The sequence below is a fragment of the Phallusia mammillata genome, chromosome 6, assembly GCF_965637545.1.
Source record: "Phallusia mammillata chromosome 6, kaPhaMamm4.hap1.1, whole genome shotgun sequence".
In the NCBI taxonomy this organism is placed as follows: Eukaryota; Metazoa; Chordata; class Ascidiacea; order Phlebobranchia; family Ascidiidae; genus Phallusia; species Phallusia mammillata.
Window position 1 is genome coordinate 22,705,379 of NC_137257.1, and position 26,366 is coordinate 22,731,744.

A 26,366-nucleotide genomic window follows, 5' to 3' on the forward strand; every position below is an offset into this window, starting at 1 on the left:
CAAACTTTCTAAAGTTGTGTGTAGAATCTGACTGCATTTCTGATAATTCCATCTGCAGACTTCAGCTTTAGTAATATCAAAGGTGAATGGCGCAGAAAATAATAAAAATTGAAGTTCAAAAGATGAAAAATCATCAAATCTTTTCTGAAATTCATTTGACAACAAGTGAAGATGATTGCTATACTTAGCAAATTCGAGTACACCAGTAGTGGTAGCCTTTTTCAGCTCTTCGCATGTAGGGAAATGAACGAAATTTTCCTTTGACAGCTATGACTTTCATAGGCTTAACTTGGCAATAAATCACTTAATGTCATCATACAACTGAGTAATAAGTTTGTTTTTACCTTGTAATTTTAGATTAAGATTTTTTTCTTTTCTCAACAAAGATTTTTTTATTTTCTCAACAAATAAAATCTTTTTAGAACTTTTTGACATGATAACCAGCGGACTTCTGTGTAGAATGGAACATTAGTAAAGTGATTACCCATATCTTCCAACAATTGGCTGAACTGGCGGTGGTTGAGAGCACGACCTCTAATATAGTTAACTTTCTTTGTGACCAAACTGAGCACATGATCCAGTTTTAAAATTTTTGAACACAAATTTTGCTGATGAATTATACCGTGAAAATGTGCCATTGATGAGCCAGGATGCATTTTTTCTACCTTTTTTCTTAACTTGGCAGCAACACCATTATGTCGGCCAACCATATTTGCCGCACCATCAGTAGATAAGCATGCAAGTTTACTCAAGTCAAGATTATAGTCATCTAGAACTTGCTGAATTTTCTCAAAGATATCCTGACTTGTTGTAGTGTCATGCATGGGGATCAGCTCAATAATTTCCTCAATAATGTTGAATTCACTGTCACAGGCTCTGATGAAGACTGCAAGCTGTGCTATTCCACTGAGGTCGACGCTCACATCAATAGCAATAGAAAAATGTTCAAATTTGGGTGATACTGACTTAAGTTGTTGTTTCAAATCATCTGCCAATTCATCTATTCGCTCAGCAACAGTGTTTCTGGTTAATGATATCTCCTTGAACAAATATGCCTTTTCTGGACAAACGATCTCAGCTGATTTTACACAGCACTGTTTTACAAATTCTCTTTCAATGTAAGACTTCCCTTTCATGGCTATCATTCTACAGAGTTCATAGCTTGCAGTAACCGAAGCAACATTGTGTTTGTAAATTTGCCTAAAGCAGGTCTGTTGTTGTGTCAAGTTTGCCTTGAATTCCTTTAGTTTTGAAACACGCAAAGACCTTCATAGCCACAACGACCTATGTATTGTGTTTAGTTGCGCTGATTAGACCTTGTAGGTCAAAATGGTGTGCACTGCCTGCAGCTTACTTACCATTTATTGGCTTCATGCTTTTATGTTGATAAGATGACACTGAGTCGGCATCACTTTGGTTTTCTCTGTTGTAAATGCTCTGTTGGGGCATTAAACAGAGGTGGTGAGGCATAGCTTTTCACCCTGTTACTCCCAACAAAGTGCCATAATGGCTAGTATCCAAAATGGCTTATGCCTTAAAACAGTGTGCATTGTCAGCAGCTTCCTAAAGAATTGCTTAACAAGCTAACTTGAAAAATATGTTCCTGCCTAGAACAATTTTCAAAATTTACACAAATATTTTTTGCTCAATCACTTATTAAAATGCCTGCAACCCACTGTGCATTGGACAGTTTTTTTACACTTCCCCGAAAACAGATGCAAAGAGTTGTTGTACCTGCTATCAGACACCACAGTCTTTCTGACCTTGAGAAAGCATCCAAACAACTAAGTGATGCAATGACAGGTTTTATTGAATGTTCTGTATTGTGGTAAATCCTCACATAGTTTATAATCGTTGGTCTCGTTTCAGAAAAATGGACATTTTATTATAGAAAATATGGTTTTGAGGCAGTGTTGCAGGAAGAGACTGTGTTAGTTGCCAGATATAGGTAGGTTCATATAAGGCAGATAGAATATAGTATGAATAACATTTGCATAAAGTATGTACACATACATTGGTTATATCTTCCTTACAGAATAGTGTTTGGTGAAAATCTTGAAACAAAAATAGTAGCCTTCTATGGTGATGTTCGATATGAAACTATTCACACTGTTTTAAGTAAGTGTTTGCAACTGATGTATTTCGTACATTTTTACACACATAATGTTTTAGGCAAAATTGAAAACATGTCAATTTGTTTGGGCTGCCCTGGCAGTGATAAAATGTCAACTCTGTCCCATCAAGTTTTGCAGTGCCTAGACAATAAAATCTCTATGACAAACACCTTGCGATCTAAATCCTGCAGTATTGGTTGGTTTAAGTTAGTAGCTTTGGTACCACTGTCTATTACTGACTTGGAGTATGAAATTCCATTAGTGTTTTTGTTCTTTTATAGTGTGTGGACTTCATCAATGTGACTCATGTGCAAAAATAAGTGTTGTTGGTAAATCGGTAGGGAAAAAGTGTTTGATTTGGCAAACTCTACTGCTGTTCATTAAACAATCATTTTGCAGGGGCAACAATTTACCGATGTTTCAAGTGAAAAAGTGTATGATGAGAAAAAAAGTTTCAACGTTTAAAATCTTTACATTTTTGAAAAATGTTGGCTCCATTGTAACAAAATATTTTGTTTCATGTAGTCAATTTTTGCCCAAACCGGTCTTAATGAATGGCAAAAATGTTTCTGCATGACCAAATAAAAAATGCAAATTCTTTCCAATGTGGCCAAAGGTAATCATAACTTTATTGTTTAACTTTTGACAACACAGCTTACAACATATATGTTGTAGATATAATCCTGATACAGTAAGATGGGCTATTGAATTGTATTCCCGCTCCCCCAGTGCCTATGAACATATTAAAAGTTCAGGAGTCTTAACATTGCCATCAAAAAGCACTATAGCAATGTATAGGTAAATTGTATTCTATTTGAATAAGGTGTTTATAGAAGTACATGAATACAATACTTGTAAAGTAAATAAGATTTGTGAATCTGTAAAATGTCTCCAACTACACCGAAGAAAAATGCCAGCACTTGCAATGTTTCAATCAAAATGGATATACTTATTTCCCAAATCAATCACAATAAAGATGAAATGGCTGCCAAACTAAATTCCGTCCTAGCTGAGCTGCAGACCATAAAAAAAGCCAAACATTTTTGTCAAATAAATATGATTTCATTGAAAAAAAACTACTCGGCACAGAACAAGAATTAAAAACCATTAAAAAGGAAAATGTACAACTGAAAGAAGATGTGGAGGCATGCAAAAATGAAGTAAATACATTGGAGCAATATAGCAGACGCGAATGTTTGGAGATAAAAGGTATCCCTCAAACCAGCAATGAAAGCACTGATGAAATTGTTGTAGCAGTTGCTAAACGTCTTGGTGTCACAGTTAAAAAAGAAAACATAAGCACCTCCCACAGACTTGGTTCATTGCAAAATCAACAGCACAACAAACACTCCACACCAATAATCGTGAAGTTTACAAGCAGAAAAATTAGAGATGAAGTCTACAATAATCGGTCTAAATTGTTCAAAACAAGGGTTTCTGAGGAAAATTCACACCAGTCACCAATATATATCAATGAAAGTCTTACAAAAGCAAACAAAAAAATGTTTTACCAATGTCTCCAATTCAAACGACAGAATAACTATAAGTTCATTTGGACAAGAAACGGCACCATTCTGTTAAAGAAGGATGAAACATCTTCCACAATTGCTATCCATAATCAAGAAGATATGAAGAAAAACAGCATTCCAGAATCATCATAACTGTTGAAGCAATCCAATTAACTGGCAATCCAATATGTATGTATTCTTTTTTGTTTTTTGAACTTCCCATTGTTTTGATTTGTATGCACCTGGTAAAATACCCCTTATTGTCATTTCATCATTTGCATTATGCATCACACATCAATTTCGAACAAGACATTCATGACCAATATCAAAGAATCAAATTATTTGGATATAGAAGAGTTTAAAACACTAATACAAACCACTACTTCTAATGATTTAATATTACTTCAATTCAATGTCAGAAGTCTTACATGCAACTTGCACATTATGGAAGAATTTCTGCATACAATTAATTTTGAGCCTCATATCATTGCAATCACAGAAACTAAGTTACATGCAAACACAACAAGCAACATTTCACTTAATGGTTATACCTTTTTGCATGCTGATTCACCAACAAATGCAGGGGGTGTTGGAATATACATCAAAACATCTTTGCAGTACCAGGTCACAACTCAATACCAATTTTACATGACAAAATGTGAAAACCTTTGGATTGAGTTGGAGCTACACCACAAAAAAACTGTGGTTGTTGGGGTCATCTACAGACACCCTGGTCCTGGCATCACATTCTTTTCAACACACTTTGAAAAGTGCTTGTTTGACCTGAATAAAAGAAATGTTACATATTACATTCTTGGAGATTTTAACATCAACAGTCTGGCTTCAACATCCACAATAACACAGTACAAGTTAATGACAACAAGTTTAAATGCACACATGCTAATTACAATTCCATCACACACTGCCCCATCAAATGCAATGTCAGCTATCGATCACATATACACAAATAATATAAATGATACAATCATACCAGGTCTCGTAACTTTTGACATTTCTGATCATTTTTCATTGTAAAAAAGACTAGTCCAATGCAATTGCAGCAGCTAAAACCGAGGAGGGACTACAGGCATCTTAATGTTGACAACTACTTGTATGATGTGTATAGTATTGCAGAGACTATTCAAACAAATCAATCCATACACACAAAATTTGAAAATTTGATAACTGCATTCCAGCATGTAATTAACCAGCATGTACCCATTACTAGTTCTGTTGGAAGATCTAAAAAACAAAGAAAACCATGGTTTACTAAAAAGAAAAACAAACTGTACAAACAATGTGTTACTATTGGTAAAACAAGTGACAAATACAAACAGTATGCAAAAAGGTTAAAAAATGCTATCAGAGCCGCCAAGCAAAATTATTACAAAAACTTATTTCATACAAACTCAAATAATTCGAAAAAGATTTGTCAACTCATAAACAAAATTATTTCGGACAGGCACTCAGCACACCCCCAAACATCTCTAATAATCCATCTAAGTAGAACACTCACCAACCCAAAGCAAATAGCTAACACTTTTAATTTACATTTTTCCAGTATAGGTAAAAACATGGCTTCAAAAATTGCACCAACAACAGTTCTACCCAAATCTTATCTTCACAATCCCATTTCAAACTCATTTCAGTTTCATGAAATATACACAACAGAAGTGTACAATATCATCCTTAATCTCAACGAAAATAAATCGACAGGGCCATATGATATTCCAATCCGTCTAATTAAGCTTGCACCTCCTGCTCTTTCACCAATTCTTTGCACACTATTTAATGAAGCCGTTCAGATTGGTTCATTTCCAAATTCTTTAAAAATTGCCAAAGTTATTCCACTTTTCAAAGCAGGTTGTGCCAAACAATTGGGAAATTATCGCCCAATCTCCTTACTTCCGATCTTTTCTAAAATATTTGAGAAACTTATTTACAAGCGAATGGCAAGCTTTTTGGAAAAATATCATATACAGACGAATCCGGTTAATCGCATACCGGTTAATCGCATAATCCGTTTAATTGCATCAGAATTAAAAATCCCAAACCGTCGCCCATCGTTTGTTAAGAAAATCGTCCGGTTAATCGCATACCGGTTTATCGCATAAACCGGATATTCGCATCGATTTTCCACGAAATATGCGATTAACCAGATTGATGATCTCTATGTGAAAGTCGAACAGCCCGAGTATTTGGAATAAAAAACGACGATTTGATAGTAAAATCCCTCGGAGGTAATGTACGCGAAAAAGACGTAGATGCATTTTTGCATTCCACACCAAATAACGCGTCTAACGTTGAAAATGACACGTCTCGACCATAAAATATTTTGGAAAAGTTATTAGGAGATTAAATCGACGTTCAGTGTACCGCTGTGCGATAACAAGGAGTCGTTATCTCACAGCCGTGCACATTGATCCTTTTTTATTGGCTTATCTAATCGCCAATAGTTTAAATCAAGCGTTTAAATAAAGAGTTCAACGTGTTAAAATTACGAAACTGGTGTTCCGGCAAAGACGCTGATTGTAATTTCTTACTAAGTGCGAACTAGACCAAATTCGAAGTGTTAAACTGTATTGAAATTTAAACAATGTTAAATGTAAAACAAATGTTTAAAAATGTTTTCTGTTATATTGTTCATGACCCGCCAAACACGTAATGGTTGTAAAAAATGTTAGATCGCAAGTAATCACACCATGTTGTTTAGATTCACGTAATTGGTAACGTGCCTATGATTGCCATATTTTGTCTTCTGTTCGTGACCTTGCGCAACTTATCAGGTAAAACACCGATTAAGAAAGGCATTTATTCGTGTAGTATTTGTTGCTGCTTTAAATTTTTGAAGCAACGATCACACGTTGATCACGTGACAGTCACGCTAATCTTGCAGCTGCAGTTTCGCTGAGTAAGCTAGAAAGTAGCGCCACAATCTCAGTCGTTAAAGTTTTGCTAAAATCAAATATTATTTTTGTCAATTGGATAACGGGTTGTAATAGAAACTGATGCAGCTCGCCTTAGTGCCCTTGCGCTGTAGAATGTGCCAAAGTTGTAAGTTTGACTAGGTTTCGGTCGTGTACTTGCGGGTTTGGGCTTGCTCACAAATATGCACCTAGCACTTTGCCGCTTAACGCGTTGGTTTGAACTAGAAAACGAAATAGGTTAGAAACAACAGGCCATTTTACATGTATATTAGGCGAGAGGCCTGGCACATTTATAAGGAAAACTACCCAAAAAAAGACTAAAACGTCATAAACCGTCTTCATAGGGAAGTTCCCAAATTTAAATGTTGGGCCGTTTACCTATGATGCGATGTAACATATCTTTTCAAAAAAACCTGACTGAAAGAGAAAGCACAAATCAAGCGAACTGTGGCGTGTGCGCCAATTAAGAGTGTGTGTGTGCGTTTCTACTGTTTCTTTAACACACTTAGGCGATTGCACCATAGCCACGACAGTTAGGAAGCATGACGTCATGTATTGCGCTGAGAGCAGCAATTTTTTCAATTCTCGGCAACAAAAGAGAGAAAATACTGCTCCGTTGCCATAGTTGAGCGTCACTGCAACTTTGTTTCAGCTGGGGAAGTGAAAATGAGCACTTTTGTAAACGGAGTGTACTGTTTACATAGCAACCGGATTATCGCATAATCCGGTTAATCGCATCAAATACCCTTGGCAAATCGATGATGCGATTAACCGGATTCGTCTGTATTAACAAAACATCAAAATGGATTTAGACCTTTACATTCCACAAACTTAACAATTGCTGAAATTCACGACAACTTAGTTGCTGCGAAGGATAAAAAACTTCACACTTGTGCTATATTTCTAGACTTAGCTAAAGCGTTTGACACAGTTAATCATGACATACTCCTCCAGAAGCTTGAACATTATGGGTTTCGGGGACGCATAAACAACTTTTTCAGAAGTTATTTACATCAAAGACAACAAAGCACTTTTTTCTCAGGAAACCAGTCAACATTTTGCTATATGACATGTGGCGTACCGCAAGGTTCAGTGCTCGGCCCACTTCTTTTCCTAATTTACATTAATGATCTTCCATCTGCATCCGAATTTGAAACGCGCTTGTTTGCCGATGACACCTGCCTCTGGATATCCACTTACAAAAGTTCAACACTTCAAATGTCCGTCAATACAGAGCTGACAAAGGTTGACAAATGGATGAGAGCAAATCAATTGTCCCTTAATTACACCAAAACCAAATATATGTTGTTTTCTCCACACTCTGCTTCCTTAGATCTGCAAATCACTGTCAATGGTAGCGAATTGCAAAAAGCAAAGTCACTAAATTATCTGGGTGTGATTTTTGATGAAAGAATGTCTTGGGCTGATCATGTCCACTTCGTCAGAAATAAAATTGCTTCAGCTGCAGGGGTTCTCTCTAAATTAAGACATTATGTACGATCATCAACGCTCCGTTGTGTTTATTTCTCCTTGGTGCATCCACACCTTTTATATGGGTTACTTTACTGGGGATTTGCAAATAAAACAACCATGCATCAGCTGTCAGTGATGCAAAATAGAATTTTAAAAATAATAACCAATAGCCCTCTTCGGACCTCAACCAATAAGCTATACACAAATACAAATGTTTTAAAATTATATGACATGCACAACATCGAATTGGCCAAATTTGCATTTCAGTTTATACACAAAAGATTACCTTCAGCTTTTGACAATTTCTTCACTTTTACATCATCAGTACATGAACATGCAACAAGAGGTGCGACAACACAAAAATTTTAAAAAAAAACAGCTCGCTACAAGTGCACAACAGTATGGAATAAACTCCCAAGTAAAATAACCAGCAAAAAAACTGGTTTAAAAAGTTTCATGAATAACAGCAAATCCTTCATTCTGGCCAGCTACACATGAACATCACAGTACCATGAATTTCCATGATTTGCTGTGCAATTGGCATGCACCACACCACGTGGTGGACTATTTACATTCCACGGGGTGTTTTGGTCTAGATTGATCACCGAAAATACAGTTAACTAATTATGCCGCCAGACAGGCATGCAACTACTGCCCACAGAAAAGCAAACATCGTTGTTATTATTGCCCCACGCCTGTTTGTTTTCCACGTTGACTTATTTTCACAAAGTTTCATGTCAATATTTTATTTATTTGATGGGAAAAATTTGATGTCGTTTAACGCAGTGCTTATTACTTTTCTTCTACTTATCGCAATGTGTACATAAATTCGCCAAATACAAATAGATAGGGTCAGCTTGCAAAAATAGCCAATTGTGGCTCCAGCTGCACCCTTTTTGTTTAAACGCTTGTTTTATATGTTTAACCGTATGTTATTCGTCTTTATTATTGTACGTGGGCGCTGAAACAAATAAACTAAATTGATTGATTGATTGTATATATTGGTAACCTGTATTACAAAATTTTATGAAAACACATTTGTTTTGTGCAGAAACAGCTTTTCAAAAGAACCTGGTTTAAATGTTAATGCAATAAGTGAAGTGGATAGGATAATGCAAGAACATAACTTTTTACCTACATTTATTACTATGGATGAAATGAAAAGTCAGTTGTTATTGCTTAAGATTTTTAAGATGTTACAGCTTCACCATTGACAGTACGTGAAAATCTTTTAATTCGTCATGGTAAACTAATTGGATTTGTGGACTGTGGGGATGTTGAAAATTAATCTGATTCTGTCATAGGTAGTCGTATTCTCGGTAACTGTGTTCTGCATTAATGCTTACTGAGCAACAACAATTACAAATGCAGTACTTTCAGTGTTTTATCTACGCTCCCTTCACCATGAGATATCAATTCCAGTTGCATGGTACCCAACCAAGTCCACTCCTCCAGTTACATTGTCTTTATTGTTTTGGAATCTTTTGTGGGAGTGTGAATCACGTAATGTTCAGATTCATGCCGTGATATGTGATGGTTGTTCAGCAAATCGAAATTTTTTTAAACTTGTAAGTCAGTCCAACTATTCACCAAACAGCCCGTATGTAGCCCCAACCCATATGCCCCAGAGAGACCAATATTTTTGTGTTCAGACCCATCACATTTGTTAAAGGTCAGTATTTTGTTCATTGCAGTCAAAAGTCTTTGCTAAGGTGTATTTTTTTAAATTAAGACCACAAGAAATTCTTAGCTGTCTTCAAAACCTGGTGGAGTTGTGTTTAAAAACATATGTTTAAAAACAAGCAAAACATATTGTGGACTCATATTCAGGATCTTTATAAAAAAGAACAACAAACTTTGTTGCTTAGCAGGTGTAGGCTTATGGAATCCCACATAAAACTTAACCCCTACTCCAAAGTAAGTTGAATGTTTACTCATGTGGTTTGGTTATTATATATGTTGATTACCATAGATCAGGGGTCGCCAACCCGCGGCTCTTTGGTCCCTCCATATCGGCTCAGGTTTTGAAATTACCAAATGTTTGAAACATTTGATTTTAAAACCTGTGACGGTTATGCCGGACACACCGCGCATCTAAAAAGAAGCAAGCTGGCGGCGCGCAAGTTGTTAAATACTGTTTTGGTTTGCAGTGTGTGTGCCCGCGCAACAATACCTGTTTGAAATTGTTATGACACAAACGTGTTAAACAAAGAAATAAAAATTAGCGTCTGAAGAAAACAGAACATTTAACGCTACATGGGGAGATTAATTTGCTTTCACTGCTGATAAGGCTGGTTTACCAATGTGCCCAATAATATGCAATTAAAAAGGCTTATGAAGTTGCATTTCATTTCACGTGTTTACGATGTACGATGTGAAACTGGTTCGAATGGCTCTTTGAGTGGTAAAGGTTGGCGACCCCTGCTATAGATGAAAGTAGGCTTAGCCAGGGACGTGCTTAGTTGGAAGGTGGGAAAATGTCTTCAGTTAATTGATGGTGCCAACGAAACCTCAGAATTTGTCTTATTGTTTGCACGGTAACAAATTCAATGTGTAAAAATGGTACTATATTTTCTAAACCTTTTTTGTAGGTGGTTTGATATAATTTCAATTCTATTAAAAGTGCTCAAGATGAACGCCTTGACTGGCTTAAAAAACATTTTCTGGCATATTTATTGGACTGGAAGGTAGAAAATGTGGCATTTGCTTGCTTTAAAATGATTAAACTGAAACTTAAGTTGAGGAAACAAAGGAAAAAAAAAGAATATTAGCCCTGCCAACATTGGAAGGACTAGTGTTTACCACGAAAAACTATGGTTGTCTGGCAAGACGCTTGTTGGACAACTACTGTTGCTCAGTGCCTCTTGGAACATTTACCCAGGATGTGATAGAGGCTTTTTTGGTAACTTAGTAAGTGCTCAGAATTCAACAGTACATCATTCTGTTATTACTAATAGTGCTTGTGACTTAAGCGAAATCAAGGCTCCCGGTCTCAAAATCCAGACATTAACCAGGCTGCTGTTGGGATTCAACACATTACCACCAGAAAAGTTATAAAAAAGGTTAAAGGGGGCAACACTACATTTGGCAAAGTCAATGCATGGACTAACCTTTGCAAAACTCCAATCAACAGGAAATAATGAAGAGTGTTTGTTGTTTGATTGGACATATGCAATATATATACTTAATTTTGCTATTATAAACCTGTCAGAAACAAAACTTCTTCTCTGATACTAATTTATTTTTATTATTTTGTTGTTTGCTAGAAAAAAATCTCAAAATCGTACAGGTACAGCAATTACAGTCTATTTTAATGTATTTATTTCATTTTTTTTCGGATCCCCTCGTAATCCTTTGGATTGCTGGGTAGATTTTTGAAACATTTTGTAAAGAGCTTTTTAGCAAATGTATATGATAGAAAACGAATAAATAAATCCACAACATACTGAAAAAAATTTGTCACCTCCTCTTCATCAACTTCCAGAATATCACATGTCTTAACTTTGAAACTTTGATAATGGGGATCATTGTAAATTTTTTGTAATACAGCGACAAAGTCTATCTTGTTTGCTGGGCGAAAACTTTCTCTTGAACATTTGAGATAAACACTACGTAAAAGCTGCAGTATCTCTGATGATGGATATGTGAGACTCCCAGACTTTTGCTCCATTAAGGAAATAAGCTGGCCCTGTGGTTGCATGTTGGACAGCTTGCTAAAAATTTGGCTTCCAGGTGTAAACTTTTGTTTGGCCTTCAACAAAACGTAACCTCCCAAATACTCTATTGTGTCTGACTCCATGCTACTGATCATAGCGATTTGGCTTCTTTCTGCACCACTTTTCTTGGAGTTTATGATGATGGTAATAACATCTAACAACAATTTTGGGGCCTTAAAATCTTCTTCAAATAAACTTTTTGCTTCGCAGCACCTTTTTTCATATTCCTTCATGAGAAAAACCTGATCTTGAAATTTTCTGTAATGACTGACCCACTCTTTTACTAAAAATATACCCTTGGCTGATAGTTTAAAATAAGCAACTTGGGATAAAATATGGTCATCGTCAAAACTTGACCTGTCGTCTGTCCACAGTTCCTTTTCGGGGTCGAAGTCGTTGAACAAAAGTTCATCAAATATTTTCTTGGAAAGGTGCAGCCAGTTTAGAGAAGTTTGATTTTCCATTCTTAAAATTAAATTGAAACTGAGCTATTTATGTAACTGTAATAAATCCTATGTACCCTTCAATAGTTGGGTAAAACTGCGCACAAATTACAATGACGAGAATCAACGCGTTATAAGATGTATAGGCGTTATCCAAGCATTTAAAACGTAATAAAAAAGATAAAACCGGCAATCCAACAACAAAATAGCAACTGAGTGTAGTATTATTACGCACGGCAGATGCATAAAACCAACTAAACAAATGAAGTTTTGCCATTTGGCTTCTCTCAAACCATACAACTCAATGCAAACATCCGACAAGCGTGCAGTGTTAGTCATGCGTGACCGAAACAATAGCTGGACTACCATGTTAGTATACTATGCTGTTACCATAGATAACTTAATTCACTAGATGCGCAACTCGGCGAAATCGCTCAGACAGGTCACGCTTGAATGAACCAGTACACATTGGCTTCTTTACAATGGCGGGCAATGGGTGAAGTGTGAAGATATTGGCAAAAAATCGCAATTTATTGCATTAAACGTCAAATAACTTTGGAATTGAAGTCATAATAAACTTGCAGGTTATGTAAGTGGCATGTATCTCGTGTATTTTATTCATTTTTAAAAGTTTATTGTGTGTTTTAAAAGGATCACTAACCGTTTTTTGTTTGATTGATTTTGTATGTTAAATATATCATGGACAAGACCAAATTCTAGTATTTGTGATTTAGTTGTATTTCTGTGTAACAGTTAGGTGAGTCACACCCAGGGCTGCCAAAGATTGGGTTTTGCCCCAAGATCTTGGGTTTTTACTTGACGTCTTGGGTTCTTGGGTTTTATTTTGAAAATTTGAGACCTTATAGGTCGAAACAGTGTGCACTGTCTGCAGCTTATAATTCCACAGTAACATCACTAAAGTCATAGTATTCAGCAAAAATCAAGCAATAATTAGTAAAAACCTAAACAGAAAAGTAACGAAAGTATAGGAGAAGACCAAAATGTGTCACTAGATTTTAAAAGCTTTAAATCATGCCAAATAGCAAAAAAAAATGCTGGCACCGAATTAAACTACTGTTTCCCCATTGTCAACCCATGCTTGGCATGAAATATGCTCTTTGGCTTCATAAGTGTGGTTTTGCTTGGGACTGACTCCAAAATTGCTTACACACTCTCTTATGTTACAGAAGATGATTCTGAAACTGAAGCACAAGGTGTGTATTTAACTAAAGTGTACAAACTGCTCACTTATATATATATATATATATATATATATATACATGTATATATACATATATATATATGTATACATACATACCTTTTATGAAATTAATAACCTGCATCACCTTTTTGGTCAGTTTATTATGTTTACAACCTCCCAAAATGTCTTGCTGCATTGAATATGTATATTAGCAGCAAAACATTATCCCATGAAGTGTTTAGTTTAATCACATATTTATTTTGTTTCTCCAGTACTTTTCTATAATGTCTGTCTTTACTGTATACATAATACTACCAACTTGCTTTGATGTTTTTAGAGGCCACGTGTTATAGATCGGACTGTGAAAACGGGGAAAATACAGTCAAAGAACGCCAACAACTCACTCTAAAATCAGGTAACTTATGATTTGCTAAATTTCGTTACAGTGTTAACTACATGAGCTTAATATTTTTTAAACAAGATGACAAGCATTTTGGCTGTTCTGAGGGCAAAAACAATGTTTATTGCATGAAAAAGGTATGTTTTCAATTTCAGCTCAAAATTCGTACATCCGTGTCCGATTTCTTGATGATGACGTAGAAGCTGTGTACTTCAACCCACACCGAATAAGGTTTGAAGGAAAGCTTCTAAAAGACTTTAAAAAAATAAAGGAAGGGGACTTGGTGGAGGCTAAATGGTCTAACACCAATTACTACAAAGTTAAAGTGATTCAACCAAGTATGAAAATTGGTTTATTTCCACAAATAATCACATCAACTACATTTTCTGTGGTATTTTGCAGGACAATCTGAAAGACGACATTCAGACACTGAGTGCACATCACCTCGCAAGCAACAGAAGGGAGAAGGAACCAGTCATGATTAGCTGTTGGCAGGAGCTGATCAGCATGAAAGAAGTTGCATTTTCGTTCAAGTTTTTAAGTAAATAGGGTGAGGTGCTTTCAATGTGTTAAATTGGCAGTGTTACATGTCTAAAAATGCTCCAGAATGTTTGTCTTTGCAATGTATGTATGTGTTGCCTTTTATGTTATGTCTTATTATTGAAAGGCTAGTTATATCTCGCAGATAAAAGCAGTCTGATTTGATGCTATATTCTGATGTAGATAATAAGTGACAGTTTTTTCTGGTTATTTTTACACTTTATGTCATGTGCCTTTGCTGGTTATATGCTGTGTCATTTGTGCAGTTCTTAGCCATCTTGGTGTTGGTTTTTAACATGCTTTAGTTGAAATAAGTGAAACAGTTAGATCTGAATAATTTAATGCCATTATGCGTTGTGCATTTGTTTGTTTTATGCTGTGCCAATCACACAGTTCTTAGCCATCTTGGTGTTGGTTTTTAACACGCTTAGCCGTTTTCGTACTGTAACAAGTGAAACAGTTCAATCTGGTTCAATTAATGTCATTATGCGCTGTGCCTTTGCTGGTTATATGCTGTGTCAATTGTGCAGTTCTTAACCACTTTTCTGATGGTTTTTGACCTGCTTTAGCTGAGGTTGTGCTGTAATGGGTGAAACAGTTCGGTCTGGTTGATTTAATGCTGTGCCTTTGCTGGTTATATGCTGTGTCAATTATGAATTTTTTATCCATTTTGGTGTTGGTTTTAACATACTTAGCAGGTTTTGTGCTGTATTAAATGATACGTTCTCTGTGGTTATTTGTTGTGTTTGCTTTGTGAGTTGCTCTTTCAGCCTGTGTCACTTTGGCATTATGTTAAGAAAGCTTCCAGACTACCATGTTATTGCTTTTCACAGTGTCTTATGCTGCTTTCAGTAGTGACTTTTGTTGGCTTCTTGCTGTGTAGTAACTATATGTTTTTTTTTAACATGGAAGAGCTACCTTGGCTAATAGTTGTTGTAATTCGTTTATTTTAATGCACTTTGAATTTGCTGTCTTGAAACACCCGTGCTTCTAGACATGTTCATTTACATAATAAAAATATGTTCGTTTTCTTAGTTGTTTGTTTGCATGAAAATTGATACAACTCTTTTTCTTGGCATTAGATTCAAGCAACAAAGTGCAAAATACAGCTAATTGTGATCTAACAGACAATGTTTAACCTGCCGAAGAAAATGTTTGACCTGTCGATTCGTATTCTGTCATATTACATTTCATTGTATAAATAATCCCTATCAACTACTTTGAAACACAATCTGTGTGCAAAGCAAATTAAAAACATTTTTTTGCATACTCTTGTAATAAGTTTTATTGTTTAATTAATCTATATTAACTATTTCAAAACAACATCTGTTTACAAAAACAAATTCTGTTTGCAAATTCCTTTGTTAATTTTGATTGTTTCGTTAATCCCTATTACCTTTTTTAAAGAAAATCTGTTTACAAAAACAAATTGAAAACAAATTTAGTTTGCAAACTGTTTTAATGAATTTCTTTGTTTGATTAATCCCTATTAACTATTTCGAAACAAAATCTATTTTCAAAACCAAACTGAAAACAAATTTTGTTTGCAAACTGTTTTAATAAATTTCATTGTTTAATTAATTACTATTAACTATTTTGGAACAAAATCTGTTTACAAAAACAAATTAAAAACGAATTTTGTTTGCAAACTGTTTTAATAAATTTCATTGTTTAATTAATTACTATCAACTATTTTGGAACAAAATCTGTTTACAAAAACAGATTAAAAACAAAGTTTGTTTGCAAACTGTTTTAATAAATTTCATTGTTTAATTAATTACTATTAACTATTTTGAAACAAAATCTGTTTACAAAAACAAATTAAAAACAAATTTTGTTTGCAAACTGTTTTAATAAATTTCATTGTTTAATTAATTACTATTAACTATTTTGAAACAAAATCTGTTTACAAAAACAGATTAAAAACAAATTTTTTTTGCAAACTGTTTTAATGAATTTCATTGTTTAATTAATTACTATTAACTATTTAGAAACAAAACCTGTTTACAAAAACAATTTAAAAACAAATTTTGTTCAAAAACTGTTTCAAACAAAAACTCCCTGATATTGGATGATTGTTTCGTCACAAGACCGTCAAACTACCGAAGCATATCCCCATGCAAAGATTTGTTATATTGTAAACCCTATATCATATTTCGAAATTAAATTTGTTTGCAAATTGTATCGCGACCAACAACGGCTGTTTGCAGCCCAATACCACACTCAAGTGGCCGAAAAAAGCAAAAAAAACATATTGTGACTCAAAACGAATTTGAAAAAGTTTGTTTAGGCGAGAAAAAAATTTGTTTCGGACCATTACATAGGATGCGTTTAATTTGTATGGAACCCATGCAAAAATTGACAAACATAACCAAAAAACTGCTCTCAAAACTGCTCTACTTTATCTGCAGTACATGAGGTAAAAAAAGTCATAGGTCAGCATTATCGCAGCAAAGTACCGGTTGCTCAGGTTTTTTAAATGAAAAATATAACCGGCGATTGGGAACAATAAAATGAGTCTTGAAACTAAATGGCTGCGCGGTCAAGGATACGACGGACCAAGCAAAGTGGAAGTTCAATGGCGTGCAAGCAAAAATACTCCAAAAATTGCAGTATATTGCCATTGTGCTGCCCACTCACTGCCTTGTGATAGTTCTGACATCGTCATCTGTCGTTGGTGCAATACCGCGGGTTATGCGCAACTTGTCATCAATTTTTTCAGCTTAAGCCCAAATCGAAACTATTTCTTGCTCAGAGTCATCGAAGCAATATGTCCAACTAGCAAACATCAGAAGCTGAAGCGATTCTGTGAAACTAGTTACGTGGAAAAGCACGAGGCGGTAAAAGCTCGTGTTATTGAAGACAAAACATTGCAACAGTTGTATTATATCTATATTTTAAGAAATATATTTCAGACCTGCAATAGCTTTCAACCAGTTTTGGAAGAAATACGTGAGATTTGTGACACTTATGGAATTGCCATGAGCTTCCTGACGGACAGAAGAACTGATGTGCACTGTGTGGACTACAAGTAATACAACCCTTGTTTAGAAGGTTTGGAAGTCAGATTAAAAACAGCTACAGCGATTAGCCCTACGATTAGTTGTCGCCCTTTGTGCTTTCAATATTTTCAGCGACATAATTGTTTCAATTTTAAAAATAAATGAGTTGTAGGAAAGGGTGGAGTTTATTTTAACGATGTTGAAATCTTTTCCATCGTGTTTGCTTAAACGGAAAGGCGATACAAAAAGTGGAGCAAGGTGTCAAGATTGAAAACACCTTACTGGGCCGAGTACTTCGTTCGATCAGCGAGTAAACGTAAAATTTTAGATTTTGTATTATTGACAGCTAGAAATGAGTGCAATGTTGTTTTTTTGGGTTGATCGTAATAGCATATCTGTTAAGAACCGACAACCATTGTATGGCATGAATATATTGTGCAATGTTTTTGTTGTAGCAAAAGTTCTCATGGTAAAATTCTTGGTGTAGGCCAGGGATGGGGAACCTGCGGCCTGTTAGGCCAACAAATGCGGCCTGCGCGTATTGCTGTTGTTTTGTGCAGAACCGTCTGAATTCACAGTTACACGTCGGCTTGCTTTTCTACAACATACTATTGTGAATACCACAAGTTTGGGAAATCTTTATTTCCAGGCTGAAATCAGTTGACAATCTTTTAAAAAAACAAATATATTTCGCTAAAAAAGCATCTTCAGTGTCTACAGAAAGCAAGAAAAGGGATTAAAATTAGAAAAAGCCAATAGTTCTTTAACAAATACGGTCACTCCACAACTGAAAGCCTAGCAGACTAAACTAACTGTGAACACGCAATACAATGGAAGATAAGAAACGAACGAAAGATAAAAACCGCAAAAGTGTAAACGGCGAAGAAAAACACACGTCACTTACACCTAGGTAAAACCATTTTTTTAATGTTAATTTTTGCATCAATTTTATTTAGCCATCTGTCTTCGGCTAAATCCAGGTCCGCAGTACGTGGCAAAAGCGCCGTCCAGTCATTGCGCTGCGAAGTGACCCGACCACCGGGTGGCAAACCGATTTTTGTCTGGCCTACATATTGTTCTTGGCATAAAAGGCAAGTGGCGACATAAATGACAGAACCTGGAAATAAAGATTTCCCAAACTTGTGATATATATAATATGAAAGGTGGAAATCGTTGCAACAATGGCAATAGAACAGGGAATGATTCCCAGAATCAATTTATCATACTATTGTGAATCGACGTTTTCCTACGCAAATGAAGGCAGGCGCTGAGACAACACCCTTTCTGACTAAACAGAAGTTGGAAAACAAATATTGTTGTCCTTTCCCCAGTTACCTCAAACGTTTCAAATTCATGTGAAGATATGTCACAGCAGAGCTAGAATCTGACGGGTCAGCTTTTTCAACCACAGCTGACTTATTTTCGGCTTCGAGCTTGTCAGCGAGGGTCTTAAAGATGGATGTATTTACCGATATTCTTCTGCACTTCAAAATAACTCTGCTTCATCGGCAAGTATGCAAGACAGTCGAGAAAGCATTTTCTTTGCCAACATTGTTAATGTAGTCTTCTGGGGAAGAAGTGACAAGCTACTTTCATCCTGCCTTTTGTACTTCATCATTCCTATTAGATTGTCATTTCTTTTTTGCTGAATTCTCACAATATGGTGTTATTTAATTGTTCCAGTTCGCCCAGAATAAGCAAAGAAGTACCTTCTGCAGAGAGTAACGTACATGTTTGATCACCAAGCTTCTCTGCATCGAATTTGACTGAGCAAATCCACAACAACAGTAGCATACAGATGTATAGCACAACAGCATAAAATGGAATGAAATGCTCGGCCTACTCACTTGCTGATATTATACTACTTAACATTACGTTTTCAAGTACGCTTGCTAACGCAATAGAAAATGTATTTTGGTTGCCAACACAAACATTTCTTAATCAACATTTGCACAAAACCATTCAATTCAATTATTTGTCACGCATTAGAGAAAAGTACATTACAATTGCGTAACGGGATCATTGAAAGGCCAAACATTGGCCATCGAGTCAGTGACCCCATTAAAATTGCACCAACGAGAACAGGGGTCTCCAACACCCGCGAGTGTGGTCCACACTCCAGAGTATGGCAGCTGCCCGCGCGAGTTGTTTTTTCCAAAACAATTTTGCACGCCATTTTTTCGTTACTGCACGCGGATTTTTTTTTTGCACGCCAATGAATTGAAAATCAATAACAAAAACAGAGGAACACGAATAAACAAAAACACGTTACGTAACGAAAGTCAAATTGGAAATGTTAATCTTGATCGTTAATTATAAAACTCGAAGCTCGTTGACCTAATCGTGAAAGGACCTTGCTATCAGTGTAACGTGCTCGACCTCTGTCATCAATAAATATAGGCACCTGGTGGCTGGGCAATTTGTATTCGTCACATCCGTCGAGGTAGAGTGCTGCCATCTCTTTTAATGTGTTTCTGCATTGAATAGGCATTGGGTACACCCAATCAACGTTTGTCCGTCGGACAAGAGTGTCGTTTGCTTGACCTCCGGTTTTTAATTGACTTTTCATTACTGAGTAGTATGATTCAACGACTGCCTCGGACCCACCCATTGCCAAGGCGACATCGAGAGCAATGCAAAACTCTTTACCGGCAGCTGTAAACAGTTCCTCGTTTGTATAGAAGCTTTGGTAAACAGCAAGTTCATTTAGAGCTGCGAGACAGATACCATCTTCAAATGTAAATTTGTAGCTATCTTCCAAATCCATTTCTGAACAAGAAACTTCGAATCGAAGCAGTTTTGATGACCCGATGCCACCCACTTCTAAATCAAACCATTCGTTTCTACATTGAGCAAAGTTTACCCAAACAACTCGAAAAATAATTTGCTTAAATACACTTAAAACTATTTGAGCGTAAACAGAATGTAAATTGAGAGACGGACTGGTCCCGCATAAAACCTTCACGTGATTCAGAGAGCACACGCACTTGAAAAACTTGGCAAAGCTATCATTTCCATGGTTTTCCAGTCTAGCCCTTTCCCCCGTGGTGAACTGATGAACATTTCCAGTAACCAAACGCAAAATATCGGGCAAGTACAGACAATCGGCCAAAATATCAGCTGCTGCCGGCACGCATTTCGTCATGCGTGCGTCCAGTCGATTTTGCAAAGCATCACATAAGCCAATTAAATCAGTCAAGCAATCGTTAGGTTGTCGCATCTTCCATTCAATTACCTTCCTTTTGACAGACCCGGTGGTAATTTCTTCATTGTTTGGACAAACAGCCCAACCATCTTCCAACTTGATGTTGCAGAACTTTCCTTCCTCGGAACATATGTCGTTAAAGTGCTGGTAAAGTTTAGGAAACGACGTGTTTTCTAGACAGAGTGATTTTTCTTCAACCTGTTTGGACAGGTTTAATTTCATTCTTTGAATTATTGCTTTTAATTTTGGCCACCATTTCGTTATGTGCCACAAATTTTGATTCAAACTTCGTGACTTAATCATAATCTTGATGATGGGAGCAAGACAATCTAGCACACCACAAAGGTCAATGCAAAAATCACGTCCCTTGGTGAGGTATTTCATCTCCTCACATTCATCAGCAGTTTCACGATTTTCCTCAAATGCACGGATCAAAGCCTCGTAACTGGTGTATATGCTGCTAAATTGTTCGTTAGCGCTACTTGTAAACCTAGTTGTTGCGTACGTTTTTGCAACATGACCCTTTAAGTCGTAACGCCGTTTAGTGGCTTGGTACTCAGCGGCTCCTTTTCCTCTGCCAAACATTATGTTGAACTTGTTTGACCGCTTATTAATCGATCAAAAAAACCTTTGCAGTCCTTGTTTTTTATGTCCACAAGGGCACAATCCATCCAGTGGGCCGTGTCCCAAGCAACGACGAAAAAAGTTTCGTGGTACTCGGGCCAGCAGGCATCGTGATAAACCTGTTGCTTTAAAGTCGATTCAAACTGCCTGGCTTGATACTGTCCATCAGCATGATGTGCTACTAAGTACGTCAGTTGCTGCAGCTGAACAGAGGTTTCGCACAACGCCTCTGATATTTGACGAGCTAAATGAGAAGCAGTACCGCCTTCGACCACACTTTCCTCTGCAAACTGGTATACAGTAGGGGCGTTGATAGGTATGGAAATTTTCTTTCCCTTATAGCGCACTAGTATCATAATAGCATGGTTTGTGACGCGGTTTGGTGTAGACTTATCGGATGCTGTAGCAAAATGTGGCACTAGACCGGTTGATGCGAGTGGTGTCGTTAAAAGTTCTTTTGTTTTACGACTCAGGTGGACTTGAAAGACGTTGCGCATTTGATTAAACTGATTCCTGCCATGACCTATGTTGCCAACGTCAGATCCACAGCAATGCAGAAATGCAATCATTGATTCATAATGAAGTGTTGCAGCTTTAACTTTTACCAACAAGAGAGCACAGCTTAGTTGATTGGCCACCACTTCCGTTAACCTCCCTCTTACACTATTGCATTTCTGCATTGCTGCTCAACCAGCATGCTTTTGAAGCTGTACCAGGTTTGGTTGCGTCCTGCAACTATGTTCTTTAAGCGTTCAGCGCTTATATCCAGACCGCAGGGTTCCCGCGCAATTTTTGTTTATAAATTCCATGACTTCTCCAAAACTTTTCAAAAAAAAAAAACGAATTTCCAAAACCTTGATCGATAAAAATTGAGCAATTTCCACAATAAATCTAGAAAAGAGGCTTTGGTATATAGCCAATTTACCATACTTGCAATAAATATACCAACGTTACGTAATTTGAAATTCCTATCTCTATCTGGCATTTTCAGGCCCCAAATTCCATACTTTTTCAAGGACTTTTGTAAAAGTGGGCTTTTTCAAAACTTTTCCAGGCCTTAAAAATACAAATTTAAATTCCATAACCTTTCCAGGTTTTCCATACCCGCGGGAACCCTGAGACCGGAAGACAAAGAATTTCCAGCTGTTTTGTCAATATTCAGATATTTTGGCTAACAAAGGTTCCTTTTTGATATATGGATGGTCCTCGCACAAATGTTGAAAACAAACTTCGCACCTTACCATTGCACCATCATCATTTACATAAAGTGCAAATCCGGATCCTTTTATTTCGTGCAAACATGTTGCATCTTCAAGAACTTTCAAGTTGTTCGCATCCTCGGTTGTGTTTGGTAGTTTTACCAACTGATCAAGTTTGTCACTCATTTGACGCATAAAACATCCTGTCCAAACGATGTGCTTGCAGCAGATGGTTCACGGTCGCTTTCTACGGGAAATCCCAGGGTAGATTGAATCGTTGCTGTTTGTAGGGAAGCGGACGGTGTTGATAGTGCACTAGTTGTCACCGACTCAGTCGTATTTGCCGTCTGAGATACATTACTATCAGCTCCTTCTGTAATTGACATGGAAGAAGATGCGACATCTTCCGTGTCCGTTTCTTCGAATCGTGGTGTTTGTATTGTCTTTCTTACTTCGACCGCTTTAATATGGTCGTTTTGTACTATAAACTTTTTGGGGTCATACAATGCGTCATTTTTGTGCACCGATTCCGCGTGTCTCTTTCGCGAGGCAGGGTTACCGCGAGAAATGGTCTTGTGACATTTTAAACAAAAATGTAAGTCCTCTTGTGTTCGTTTTGCGCTGGACTTTACTGAAGCAGGTTTGCTGCCGGACTTCCCATAGTGAAACGAAGACGGAAACTTTTGTTTTTCAGATGAAGGTGACTTGCTTGGCGATGACATACTGAAATTTGCTTGATAATAATCATATAAAGGTAGCCTGCAGAATAACTAAACCCAAAAGATAATTGCTGCAAGCCTATAATGGTGTATTTAAAAACCGCGCAGACTTGACAACATTAACTACAATTCAACTGATGCATTGACTTATTTAAATTAGATTACTGTAACATTAACCTGCACTTAACAACTAAGTTGCACTGTTTGCAGAAAATTGAGCTTTGTCATTTAAACAACGGCTATCTTTTAGACACAATGGCTGCATCTGACGTTAATAAACTCTAGAAGCCAGCAATGACTATGTTGGGACTTTACGATGCAACCACCTACTGTGAAGCTTCTTCGGCGTTTTTGTCACTTCGGTGCAGCGGGAGTTGTTTTCGTTATCATAGCAGTTATTGAAACCTTGCACTTTTCCGATAGGAGATGTCTTCATCAGCACAGTCATTAAAAAATCCATTCTAGGGCAGTGCACTAAACCATTGGCACTTGAACATTTTTTTGTTCTGAATAAGCGTTTTAAAAATGACAAACACGATACCGTGTTTATTTGATTGTGCGCATAAAGTGTTTTACCCTGCCCTTTGTGCGGCTTACAATCGAGTGCAATTTGTTGACACATAGTTGTTTTATGTAGCAATATATTAGTCTGACAATCGGGGCATGTGAGTGGATACGGTAGCCTACTCACAACACAACATACCTTAAATTGTGCACAAGTAAGTGTGAAAATACGCAATCAGTACTTTTTGCTAGAAAAGGAAATTTTATTGAAGGGATTTGGCCCAGAAGGGTTTAGTTATGCTTGTTTCGTTACTACTTTGCAAGGAGTTAATTTATCGTTTGCACGCGGGCTTGTTGTTGCACGCGGTTTTGGAGGTCCTGCACGCGCGCACGCGGGACATGTTGGTCCTGCACGCGCGAGATCTCGTCGGGAACTGCCATACTCTGCAGACTGGAGTGTGGATACATGTGGCCCGCAAAGCAATTTTTTGTGGTCCGCGAGGTTATTTGAACTTTGCAGTTTCAAACACAATTTTTGTGTGTGTTTTACTCGCCTAAATTCATGAAACAATAAACCACGCTGTTAATTCACAATAAAAATTTCCGGTTCATTGATTCGCATTATTACACAATGCCTCATTATGATGAAATAGGCGAATTATGTCTGATAATCAAAGCGCAACTCTTAGAAACCCATTTAGTTATATAGCGCTCACGTGTTCTAGCTTTGCTGCAATTATTGAGTTATATATTTTTGCTTTCACGGATTTACTGTACGAACATAACAGAAAATTATCGCATGATTGCCCAGAGGCAATGTCTCAAAAAAGAAAAAGCTCAGAGAACCGAATTTTTCAAAAAAAGTGGGAAGAAATGTACTTTGTTTGTGACGGCAACGGCAAGGTTTAGTGGCTTATATGTTGTGCGGTTATTGCTATTGCTGTATAAGTAAAAAGTTTATTGAATAGGCAGAGAAAAAATTTTCCGGCTATTACCAAAGCAAGTGAAGCCTCTGTTAAAGCAAGCTTCGCCATAAGTGAAATGATTGCACAATCTTCACGTCCTTTTGTGGAAGGAGATTTTATCAAACAGTGTATGTCAAAAGCCTGTGAAATATTATGCCCGGAAAAGTCTAAGCGTTTTGAAGACACCAGTCTTTCAGCTAACACCGTTGCCCGGCGCGTAACAGAATTGGCAGATGATTCGTACCAACAACTCATTTCAATTGGAAAAAACTTTTTCGCTGGCACTGGACGAGAGTACAGACATAACAAATAATGCTATGTGTGCTGTGTTTGTTCGCGGAGTTGATAGGAATTCAAATATGACACAAGAGTTATTAGATTTAATTGCCATAAACACACAACTACTGGTCGGGATTTATTTCGTGAATTGGAAAGGTGTGTTGAACGCGCCAGTTTGGATTGGCAAAAGATCGTATCAGTTGCCACAGATGGGGCACATGCCACGCGATCTGAAAGAATAGGTTTCGTCGCGCTTCTCCGAAACAAGATGCTGGAATTGGGTTTGTCGATTCACGCCGTGCACTGTATCATTCATCAAGAGGGCCTGTGTGGTAAAGCGTTAGAAATGCACGATGTTATGGGCGTAGTTGTATAAACTGTATATTTTATCCGATCACGGGGCCTTATCATAGGCAGTTCAAATCATTCCTTGAAACCATGGAAAGTGAGTGTGGTGAAATACTTTACCATACAGGTGTACGCTGGCTCAGTCGCGGAAATGTCCTGAAACGTTTCTTCGCCTTGAGGGATGAGATTGGTCTGTTCATGGCTTTAAAAGAAGCTGACATACCTACCGGAGCTTGCTGAACCAAAATTTATTTCAGACCTAGCATTTCTATGTGATCTAACATCACATTTGAACAACTTGAATACCTCTTTACAATGCCATAAAATCGTTTTAAGTGCAAATTGTTGTTATGGGCATCTAAGTTGAAGGTCGGGAACTTCGCCCATTTTCCAACTCTGCTATCTCTTAATAACGTTGAGAATAGTGCCATGAAGCAATATGCAGATAAAACCGTGACGCTACATGGGAAATTTGACCGCCGATTTCAAGACTTTTTCGCACTGGAAAAATAATTCACGCTCTTTACTCCAATGTCTGTGAATGTTCATTCGGTTTCAGAAGAGTTTCAGATGGAGTTGGTAGATCTTCAGTGCGACACCGTGTTAAAAGAAAATTACTCTAAATGATCCCGAGTTTTACAAGTACGTGCCTGAAGAAAGATTCCCGAAGTTACTCTCGCACTCACGCCGTATACTTGCAGTTTTTTCCCACAATGAAAATAAATAAATCAGCCCTCCTCCCCCGATTGACCGATGAACATTTGCATGCTGTTTTTAGAATAGCGAATCAACGAAAAATAAGGCCCAACATTGACTCTCTCGTCGCCGCAAAACGTTGTCAAACACCCAGCGCAACCAAATAAATATTCTTTTCTTTTTGTGTTGTTCCAGTTTATATTTCATTAAAAATTGGATGCTATTTTACTCAGATCATAAGTTTGTTGACGCTGTGGCTCGCGGCTCCTTGCTTATTTGAAAAGTGGCCCAGGACAGGTTTTCAGTTGGAGAAGACCCCTGAACGAGAACATAAAAGTTTTAAAAAAGCAGTGGCAGGAATACATACACAGTAAACCAGTGGTTATCTGGTGAGGATTTGGTCCGCAGGACATCCGCAATATTTGTTAAATAAACGTGAAATAGTTGAATGTAAATGATTAAACATTTAATAAAAATTGTGTTTATAAAAACAGCTTGCCATC

General features: G+C 37.0%; 1 protein-coding gene, 1 long non-coding RNA gene and 2 pseudogenes across 3 annotated transcripts; 2 read left to right on the plus strand and 2 right to left on the minus strand.

Moving 5' to 3' along the window:
* Nucleotides 1-300: 300 nt before the first annotated feature.
* Nucleotides 301-1,145, minus strand: LOC145234498 (general transcription factor II-I repeat domain-containing protein 2-like). Its single transcript, XM_080099225.1, has 2 exons — nt 666-1,145; nt 301-321 (listed from the first exon to the last, which is right to left on the minus strand). Exons 1-2 carry the CDS (start codon nt 1,143-1,145, stop codon nt 301-303), a joined length of 501 nt encoding a protein of 166 aa, XP_079955351.1.
* Nucleotides 582-11,162, plus strand: LOC145234499 (uncharacterized; annotated as a pseudogene). Its single transcript, XR_013861291.1, has 11 exons — nt 582-2,730; nt 2,790-2,913; nt 3,932-4,563; nt 9,074-9,186; nt 9,240-9,341; nt 9,403-9,694; nt 9,755-9,939; nt 10,453-10,559; nt 10,614-10,718; nt 10,766-10,932; nt 10,995-11,162. The product of XR_013861291.1 is annotated as an uncharacterized LOC145234499 (transcript).
* Nucleotides 11,163-13,864: 2,702 nt separating this feature from the next.
* Nucleotides 13,865-14,935, plus strand: LOC145233100 (uncharacterized). The gene is made up of 2 exons (XR_013861019.1): nt 13,865-14,120; nt 14,185-14,935. It is a non-coding gene; the product is annotated as an uncharacterized LOC145233100 (long non-coding RNA).
* Nucleotides 14,936-19,572: 4,637 nt separating this feature from the next.
* On the minus strand, nt 19,573-22,538 carry LOC145234500 (uncharacterized; annotated as a pseudogene).
* Nucleotides 22,539-26,366: the final 3,828 nt, after the last annotated feature.

Coding starts and splice junctions, on each gene's coding strand:
- LOC145234498 (XM_080099225.1), bottom strand. CDS start 1,145: ATGATAGCCATGAAAGGGAAGTCTTACATTGAAAGAGAATTTGTAAAA. Junction 322..665: donor CTGCCAAGTTAAGAAAAAAG/GTAGAAAAAATG, acceptor CTTATTACTCAG/TTGTATGATGACATTAAGTG.